General features: G+C 41.5%; 1 protein-coding gene across 3 annotated transcripts in view; it reads left to right on the forward strand.

The window, feature by feature from the left end:
* DNA2 (DNA replication helicase/nuclease 2) overlaps positions 1 to 5,136 on the forward strand; it is a 36,994-nt gene extending 31,858 nt beyond the window's left edge. For all 3 annotated transcript variants that reach the window (XM_025193243.1, XM_006036852.3, XM_025193244.1), the window contains 4 exons: positions 334 to 423; positions 1,024 to 1,206; positions 1,979 to 2,125; positions 3,881 to 5,136. In XM_025193243.1, the coding sequence (XP_025049028.1) occupies positions 334 to 423; positions 1,024 to 1,206; positions 1,979 to 2,125; positions 3,881 to 3,937 (477 nt within the window). In that variant the 3' untranslated portion in view covers positions 3,938 to 5,136. The remainder of the gene's footprint in view (positions 1 to 333; positions 424 to 1,023; positions 1,207 to 1,978; positions 2,126 to 3,880) is intronic.
* Positions 5,137 to 9,730: the final 4,594 nt, after the last annotated feature.

Below are 9,730 nucleotides of genomic sequence, written 5' to 3' on the forward strand. Positions count from 1 at the left end.
CCCCATTGTTTTATTTATTTTGTTGTGGTATCTTCAGAATTGCTGCATTTCTATTAAGAACTGTAGGTTTTGTCTTTTTATCAGATTAGTTTAAATTTTGTTTTTTAGTGGTGGTTGTGGAGGAGGGGGAGGTTCGATCTATTTTTCTGAAAAAATCAGTCTTGTAAGATTATTTTCCATTGGCTATTCAAGATTTAATTTTTCTTTTAATCATAAAAGAACTAAAAATTCTGTTTATGCCGTTTATTGAAAGGTAATGTAGTATGAGTTGTTGTGATATAAGGAATCACATTTTATTTATTTAAACTCATTATCGTTTAATTCTTCATACAGGTTCCAGCACCAGAATGCGTAGAAAAAGGTGGTGTTAGTAATGTGATGGAAGCCAAACTAGTCGTCTTCCTCACCTCCTTATTTATTAAGGTCTCATTTTTTAATATGCTATCTGGAGGGTGGGCGTTACATTTCAACAATGGTATAAGATTGCATCTCATGCAGAAGCATGTGTGTAAAATTTGCCATATAAACCAAAAGTTTGGCCTCACTCTTAAAAGATGGTATAATGCAAATCCCCTTCCAAGGGATGCCATCTTATATTATAGTTAGGTTTGGCCACTAAGTACAGAGGGGTGAGGGTGGCCACCGTTACCACTTCCCCCTGTTCCCAGAGCTATGAGAGTGCTGCTGTCTTTTTCTGTTTCCTGGCTACCCAGCTCTTTTCTTATGAATTAACAGAATGATTTAAAGCGGGTATGATTTATTGATTTATGGATATTTACTTTTTATATATTGACATGTGATTTTTATAAAGCTTTTGACAGTGTACTGTCACTACTAAACTTTCTGCCTCTCACCCCTAATTTCATGTAATCCTAAAAGTTTAAATAGATAAAAATCTTATATAATTCTGCCCAGCTTACTTATAGTCAACTTTGATAGAATTGGAAGGTCCTAGAGAATGTCTAGGTAATAAAATAATGCAAATTGCTTGTGTTGTGAGGTCTTTTCCTTTTTTCTAATTAGGCTGGCTGTAAACCTTCAGATATCGGTATCATATCACCATACAGACATCAGTTAAAGATAATCACTGACTTGATGACAGGCTCCTATGTCAATAAAGTGGAAGTAAATACTGTCGACAAATACCAAGGGAGAGACAAAAGTATCATCGTAGTATCTTTTGTCAGAAATAATACTGATGATAATGTGAGTTGATGGTGTTTGAGTGAATACTGAAGAATTTAAAGACCTTTCATAAATGTTAGGGTGTGATATCAGAGTCCCTGAAGCTATTACATACTTCAGTGTAATGTAAAAAGATGTGTATGCTACCTTATGTGTATGTGCAGTATAGTCACTGCAGCACAGTGCTCAGCAATGGCTAATTTACCCTTCTGTGGAGGAATGCTGCAATGTGGACATATCTAAGGAATAGGGGTGTTCTTCATATTTAAAACAACAATAGTACTTGCAGTGTGAGGAAGACTGGGTGGCTAATCTAACTTAAGCAGTAATATTAGAAACACTATTTTTAATCTGATTGTGTTTGGGGGGGAAAAAACATTTGCTAAACACTTTGCTGGTAACATATTCAGTTTAAAATTGATCCGAAAATTCATTTTTACTTTTGTTATTTATTGACTTGGTTTCTCACTGAGCAATGGAAATTAACTAGTTAGTTTAATTTTTGTATCTTCAGATATACAGTTCCATGTGACTGCACTGGTAGAGTTGGAAAAAATGCAAGCCAATATTAATTATAAAAGGGTAACAATTTTAAATGGCATCATTTATGTGACCCTAAGGTTTTTGTAAATGCATTTTATACCAAACCTATTTTAGAGCAAACTTTGTCTTCTTTTAAGAAATATAATGCACAGTGTCCTTCAGATTTATAAATCTGAGGATGGGGGAGTTGTAATTCAAAACTTCATTCTTTTAAATGCTGCAATGATATGAAAAAAATTGCTTTTAACAGATTGGTACACTTCTGAAGGACTGGAGGCGTCTTAATGTTGCTCTTACAAGAGCCAAGCACAAATTAATCATGCTGGGTTGTGTTCCGTCGCTGTGCTGCTATCCTCCTTTAGAGAAGCTGCTCTGCCATTTAAACTCTGAAGCACTGATATCCTTTTCCTAAAACAGCTGTGTACACACCTATACCTTTTAGTCTTGTTGAATATGTTCTCTTTTGTTAAAGCTTGTTACAAACATTTACTGGTTAACTGATTGGAAACACTGTAGTTTCAATGAGCGTGCATGTCATGAAAAAGAGGTACTAGAATGCCTATAATTTCACATTCACACCTGGTTCACTCATTCAGTAACTTTTGCAGTAATATCAAATCATGAAGTAGTTGAATAAATAATGTATAATACACAACAGGAAACATCTTTCTTTATATTGATTCTTCATCTTAAAAAGTATAGAAATGTGTATTCCTCTGAATGGTCTTCCCCCTTGGCTGTGAGTGGTATCAAGAATGCCTTGTCTTACCATGATGTGTCAGTCAAAAGAGGCTATTCAGATGCTCTGCGTGCGTAATATTGTCAGTTGCACTTTTATCACTGAACTCCAGCAAAACTTGGGGGAAGGAAGGGGAAGTGTCTGGCTTCTTAGGCCAGACTTCCAGTATCTTGTGCTATCCCATTGATCCTATTACAACCAAATAAACTAAAGCAGGGGTGACCAGGATTTGGAGTGTGGAGCTGTGTCATCTGGCCTGCAGGCCGGAAATGTGGAAGCAAGAGGAGTGGCAGTTGCTGCTGCCATTGAATTCCAGCCCCAAGGGCTGGATGATGCAACCCCGCACTCTGAATTCCGCCCTGAGATTGGCTCCCCAGAGCCAGATGAATTAACACCACCATGATAAAGGGGTTTGTTTTGGGGTTCAGCTGATAAATGAACCTTGACGTGTTTATTTTATCTTCTGGTTTATTATGCATGACAAAAATGATTTGCATGTCAGCTTTACTTAATAGTTTAACAATTAACTCTCCAGCTGTATCTAAAATAGGTCTCTGTGGAGTTCTTTTTCCCTATCCACCTTAATATAGTTAGCATCAATACTGTATTTTCTTCCAACCTTTGGAGGGCAAAGGCATGCATTTAAGGACTGGAATAAGATGAGAGAGGTTGTGGAATTGTCATCTTTGGAAGTCTTGAAAAGCAGGTTAGACAAATATTTGACAGGGATGTTTTAGTGAGGAATGATCCTGCTTTGAGCAGAGGACAAATGACTTCCTGAAGTCCCTTCCAGGCCTACTATTTTTATGATTCTATGAAACGGAACTGTGTTGACTTAATAATAATAATGAATAAGGCGTGCTAGCATAAAAGGGCAATCTCAGATTCAGTAGCTCTGGTGGTTCTCAGACTTACACTTTTCTCAGAGTAATTAGAAAAAAATATTGGACAAAAATCTGAAGAACTAAGACAAGATTTGAAAGGATAGTTGTAATACCAACTTTAAATATATAGTAAAAGCTCTGTCATCTGGCATCCCCTGGGAATGGGGGATGCCGGTTAATCAAATGTGCACCGTTTGGTGCACTCCCTGGCATCTGTGCCCGGGGGATGGTGAGGGGGGCCCCGTGCAGGCTGCTTTGCCCTGCTCAGGCTGCTTCATCGTGGGCCGAAGAAGTGGCAAAGAAAAAACTTGGCTTGCGGCGGCAAACCATGGAGTCCCCCGGAAGTGGTACTTCCGGTTTCGCTTTTGTTGCGTCCCTTGGATGCCGGTTAATAGAGTTTTCTGGCTAATAAAGTGCCGGTTAACACAGCTTTTGCTGTATATTTAAAAAAAAACCTTGTGCATTTTAAACAGATTTGGAAATAGCAATGTATTATCTAAATAAAATGTACTTTCCTTAATTTATTTACATTTTCAATCTTCCAGCTGGGACACATGAACGTGTTTTTCAGTGTAACCTTCTGTGATGGTACAGATGAAGAATTTTAGAGAAAAACCTCTTGTACACGTACTGCTGAATATAAATTACCGTTGGAATAGCATGTGAATGCTGAGTGCACCATGTAGGTTGTATGAAGTTGATCTTAGTCTGTATTCTCAAACTCCAGAGGTTTACCTATATCATTGCACTATCTTGCACTCACTGGTTTGTTTCAGAAAATAGGATTTGTTAATACCAAGGTCCCTGTAAGTACTCAGTAGTACAGTATAATCTGCTTTAAGGTGCTAGATGGTCATTCCTAAATTTCACTTCTATTTCGGTATATGGTTCTTAGTGTATGTGAAAGGAAAGATCTGCATGGGTGACTAAAAATCTATGGATTTTTTTTGTTTTTTGTTTTTTTTGTACCCGGTGAAAAAAACTACAGATTTTGCTTTGAGTGACAGAAAACTTTAGGACCATTTTAATTCAACAGGCAAAATAGATACTTTATAAATGAAGTGACTGAGCTCTTTTTTTGCTGCTATAGGCATGAACAGATACAGCAGTTTATACAGGAACATCTTATAGTGGTGTAGCTGTTGTTATGTCTGTCTAGATACTAGGAAGTTCCCCTATTTCCCATGCCCATTCTTGTTTTCTTTTTAAATTCTACCCCTAGCATTTTATCTTTTATATTTATGTATATTGTTTACTTTTTACACATTTCTCACATTGAGTCAACTTAGTGATTCTTCTTTGTCCTTTAGAAATATTTTGGATGTCTCATTAGAAATGGGATGTTCTACATCTAAACTCCTTTATACATTAGTGTTTTATCAAGTGAATTTGTAGAGTGAAATCTTCAGTGACTTCCTCGCTCTGTTGAAATCCACAGTAAAATTCTCACTGCTTGTAATGGAGAATGGCTTTCATCTTTAGTTCCCTTATTTTGTAGTTTGGATTGAGGTCAGAACAGCATCTTGACATCTAACAAACATACATACCTGTATTTTACTTCAGTGAAAGCCTTGAGTGTGATGCAATATACCCCTTTAACCAGGGTAGCTGAACTAAAACTACCTCATAGTCTCATACTCAGTCTTCTAATTAAGCCTCTAACTTTAAAGTTTGTAAAAAAATAAAATGAAATAATTTTTGAATTTTCAGAAAATAACTAGTATACCGTATCTTGTTCTCAAGTCACCCTATTTCTATTAATGGTTGTGTGCACGCTTTCATATGTTGGATATGTTAATTTTCAGTTTTAAAAACTCTTTGCTAATATTTGTAATGTTTGTACTGAAATAAAAATTAATTTCCATTTTGTTGTAGTCCTAACTCTATATTTACATCAAAATGTCGGCATTTTGTTTTCAGCTGCAACAAATGATAGGATATTTTAACTTCCTGTTGCGTGTCCCTAGTCTATCAGTGGACAACAGATGCATTATAAAGGTGGGAAAGTTAACAGTTAAAAAAACCCCACAAAAACCCCAAGAAACCCTGCTTCCATTTAATGTAGTAACTTTACTAGAATATTTGCATATTATTTGCTATCCTATTTTGTGATGTTAGTAATCTTTCCTATTTTTGTGATGTTAGTAATTTGTATATTGTAGTAAGTTTAAGATACCATAGGTCAGATTCTGTATACTGATTTTCCTCAACTGAGGTTTTCTTGAATAGATAACCAATACGTAATTGAAAAATTTGTGAAATGGCATGAAAATTGGATGCACGAGACCTGTTCCTGTTACTTCTGAAATGCCTCTTCCCTCTTCAGGTGTTGGAACTAAAGTTAAAGTTAAACTATATTCTGTTACAGTATAGGTCATGGGGGTTGGAATTTGAGGTCCCCTTTTATAGTTATAATTCCATGATGATATGGAAGTAGAAGCAATATGCTGAAAGGAAGGCTGATACGAGTTTCATAGACAATGTAATTAATGTTCCAAGAGAGATTTTGCTAGACTAACCATTTCTGTTTTTAACCTCTATATCTTTAAAACCCAGCTTGGAGTGACTATTGTGCATCTCCTACAGTTTTTAAATTCAGCTCACTTTTTTTAGTAGAAATTAAATTCCTGATACTGCACTGATTTAGTCTCATAATAGTTATTGAAATGCTTCAGAAATGCAAGAAGTCGTATATCAGACTGCTAAATTAGAGCATGAATTGGAACTGCAGAATAGTTTCAAATTTCTTTTTTTGTTTGTTTGTTTGTTTTGTTCTTTAATTAAGTGAGATCTTGCAGTAGTGAAGTACAGCAGAACTCTTCAGGGAATGTCCGTTTAAAAACTGTTATTTTACTCTCCTCCAGCTTTTTCACTTCTTTCCTAGTGATCTTGATCTACAGTCAGACAAGGGGAAGTTGTATGGCTGTCTTTACATTTGAAGTCTAATTCACAACATCCTCAAATCACAAGAGCCCTGTTAAAAGGGGTGGGAGGGATTCCTATTATCACTTGTCTATCCCATCCTTTATTACTGTACTGTTGGATGTAAGTGTAGGAATTTGACACACAAAATGCCCAGAAGACTTCCCAGAAAGAATCCTTATATAACCAGACTCCTTTAATTCCCTATTTTGAAAAAGGCAGCATTCTAGAAACCTGTCTTCTGTACCAGATTCTTCCTTTGACTAATTAGACTCCCTGAGGCAAATTGCTTATTCCTACTTTATTTAAAAAAAATGCTAATTGTATGGTGTTCCGAATTCTGATGATGCATTTGTCATTCTTCTCTGATGTTTATCAGCATGTCTAGGACAAACGATATTTCTACGTGCTCAGATGTCTGGTCAAGTACTGTAAAGTAATCCACAGGTAAGCCTGTGTAAACTGGAATGGGATGATCTCATTCACTATAAATTATGGAAGGCAGCTGTAAACTTTTGCTTTCAGCACTGCACCTTTAAAAATGAGGCACTTTCTGATCTGAAACTCTGAGTTGACAGCCTCACTTTCATAAAGATCTTGCCTTGCACTGACATCCCATTGCAGGCTTTGCAAGCATCTTTCTAGCCTGGCAGGGAAAGGATATATTGAGTCAGGGATAGACAACAGTTGGGCATGTGTGCCAGAGCATGGCATGCAAGGCTATTTTCCTCAGCATGCCACAGCCAACCCAGACTCTGGGCAGCTTCTGTTAGCACCAGTTACGTGGCTGTGGCAGCTGTGTGCGCATCTCTGGGTGCACAGCCGGGAAGGGACCTGGGGCAGTGCAACCCTGGCTCCTCCCTAGCAGAGCCCAGCATAGCTGTTTGCAGCCTTCCAGCCACCTGCTACAGCTATCTAGGGCCTGGGCCAGCTGTGCAAGGCAGCTGGGAGGCTGCACACAGTTGTGCTGGTCTCCCAAGCCCAGGCATCAGCTCCGTGGCAGCGGTGGGTACATGCACAGCTCAGCGTATAGCAGGGAAGAGGGTGGGGCAGTGCAACCCCCGCCCCTCCCTTCCATCCACCCAGGGGCATTCTGGTACAGGTTTCCCTTGATTTATGCTGTACATGTGTTCCTGGAGAATGGCGCATAAATTGAATTTGCAGAACCCACTTTACAATGTAACAACTAGGGATAGTTTCCCATGGTGATGAGGGAACGAGGGAGTGAGGCTGGGACTAGGAAAGGTACTGGGGAAGGGGTGCTGCTGCCCGGCTGCACAGGGCAGCAAAGCAGAAGGAACAGCGGCACTCTCCCCATCCCTGGCTGCAGCTGCCCTGGGAGCAGACAGCACCAGCTGCCTGCAGCCACTGGGCTGCACTGTGCTCTGCCTGTCCCCACTCACCTCTGCTCCCGGCCTGTGCCATGCTCTGGTGCAGGCAGCTGGTGTGGGCTGCTCCCGGGGCCTCTGCAGCCGGGGCTGGGGTGAATGCTGCACCTCATGCTGCCCGGGGCTCCTCTTGTCCACGCTCGCCCCAGCCTGTGCTGGAGCAGCCCCGGGAGTAGCTGACAGCAGCCCTCTGCACCATGGCACGGTGCAACCCAGGAGCTGAGGTGAGCCCAGGCGTGGGAGGACAGGTGGAACATAGTGCAGCCCAGAGGCTGCAGGCAGCTGGCACCAGCTGCTCCTGGGGCCACTGCAGCTGGGGCTGGGGTGAGTGGGGCTGTGGCTCTTCCCCTCCCCCCACATCTGCTTGCAGGGGGCGCATCTGTGCTGATTGCATATAACGAATTATGGGTCTAAATATGCTCATTGCGTAAGAGCAAATTTGCATATAAACCTGCATAAATTGAGGGAAACCTGTAGCCACTGCCAGCAAGGAGGACTGGGCCCCTTGCAGTTTCCCCATCTCTGGCACACCAAGCTGAGGTATGGATGGAGGTTGGGGTGATTTTGGCACTCAGGCCAAAAACGTTGCTGATCCCTGTGTTGGGTCTTCCTTTTGATTTTGGAGGGAAGGTGTTGGGAGCGTTTGTCCAGAGAATTCTTTTCCCCTGACATGAGTGGGACAGGGTGCTCACTGATGGTAGTTGGAGACTTTATTAAAAGATTGTGGCTGCTTCAGTGTTCGCAGTATGCCATGCACAGGTGCAATATGTGACCTAACAAATTTTTGTGGAAACAGTGGTACTCTTGTCCTTGAAGAACTTTGCTGCCTACAAGTGCCAGAGGCCAAATGCTGCTTTGTAATTTCAAAGGAATTGGACCTTTTTTCATGACTGGGTGGCTGGATCCTACAGTGCTGAGTTGAACTCATAGTAAAATCCAACTATTTATTTTTATATTGGCTAGCATATAAAGCCATAGCATGGCAATATCCTGACTATTCTGTTCAGTGGGGGCCATTTTAGCCTAGACTACCTTTGTCCTAGCTTTAGTAAACAACTGTACAATATCTAGTTCCATAATAGTTCAAACTAATGCATTAGCAACAGGTAACGTGGTGCATCCCTTATGAAAAGGTACCACCAACCTGTGGGTGGTTGCTACTTGCCACCCCCACCTCGCTGCCAACCCCGGTGGTGGTCGCTGATTCCTGGTTGGTGCTTGCCATCCCCCCTCTCCTTGCCACTGACAGCGCCATCGGCATCTGCTGGAGCTGCCCACTTACCGCTGTTTCGCTCCTGCTGCTGCTGCGGGGGGCATGAGTCATTCATGAACTAATGGGAATGGTGGTATATGTCACATGTGGTTTCCATGATAGTTCAAACTAATAGTAATGGGATACCATGTGGTTTATTAAATCTAAGACAAAGGCAAGCCAGTGCACAAAAAGGCTGTCCACAGTCGTGTTCGTTTGCAAAAAACCTTGGTGAATAATATTTCTTTATGCTTCATCCTATCATTTCTCATTGGATTATGAAACATGAGTTTTCTATACTTAGGTCTACCATAACGTCTGGGAGGGCATTCCCTATCCATCAGTTGCTCTTAAACAGCCACTGCTTTGCACGTGGCAGGGGTAGAATGAGATGAGGTGATCTCTAATACAGTAGCCGCCGCTTGTTTTTCCTTCACTCTTCTGTGAATCCTAGGAAGCAGGTTGGTTGGGGTAACTTCCCTCTTCCTTTCCCATACATCCAGTTACCACCTACAGTGCCTAGTGCTAACAGCTTAGAGTTGTTGGTACTTAGCAGCAATCTTCTACCTTCTGCGCCCCTGCAGGCTCCGGGAGAAAAGGAGCGGCTCCTTCCTAATGAGACGGGAGCCTGCCCCTTCCCAGGGCTGCGAGTTACTGGGCTCCAGCAGCAGGAAGGGGCCGTCTGCCCGGGAGCGCCGTCTCGCAGCGTTACAGGCGCATCCGCCCAGCTCGGCTCTTGCTTCTCGCGCCGCTGGGAGCCGAGCCGGGCTGAACGGACCTGCCCCGCCGCACAGCCTCTCCCCCGCCGCCCGGCTCC

Source organism: Alligator sinensis, unplaced genomic scaffold, assembly GCF_000455745.1.
Source record: "Alligator sinensis unplaced genomic scaffold, ASM45574v1 scaffold1841_1, whole genome shotgun sequence".
Lineage (NCBI taxonomy): Eukaryota > Metazoa > Chordata > Crocodylia > Alligatoridae > Alligator > Alligator sinensis.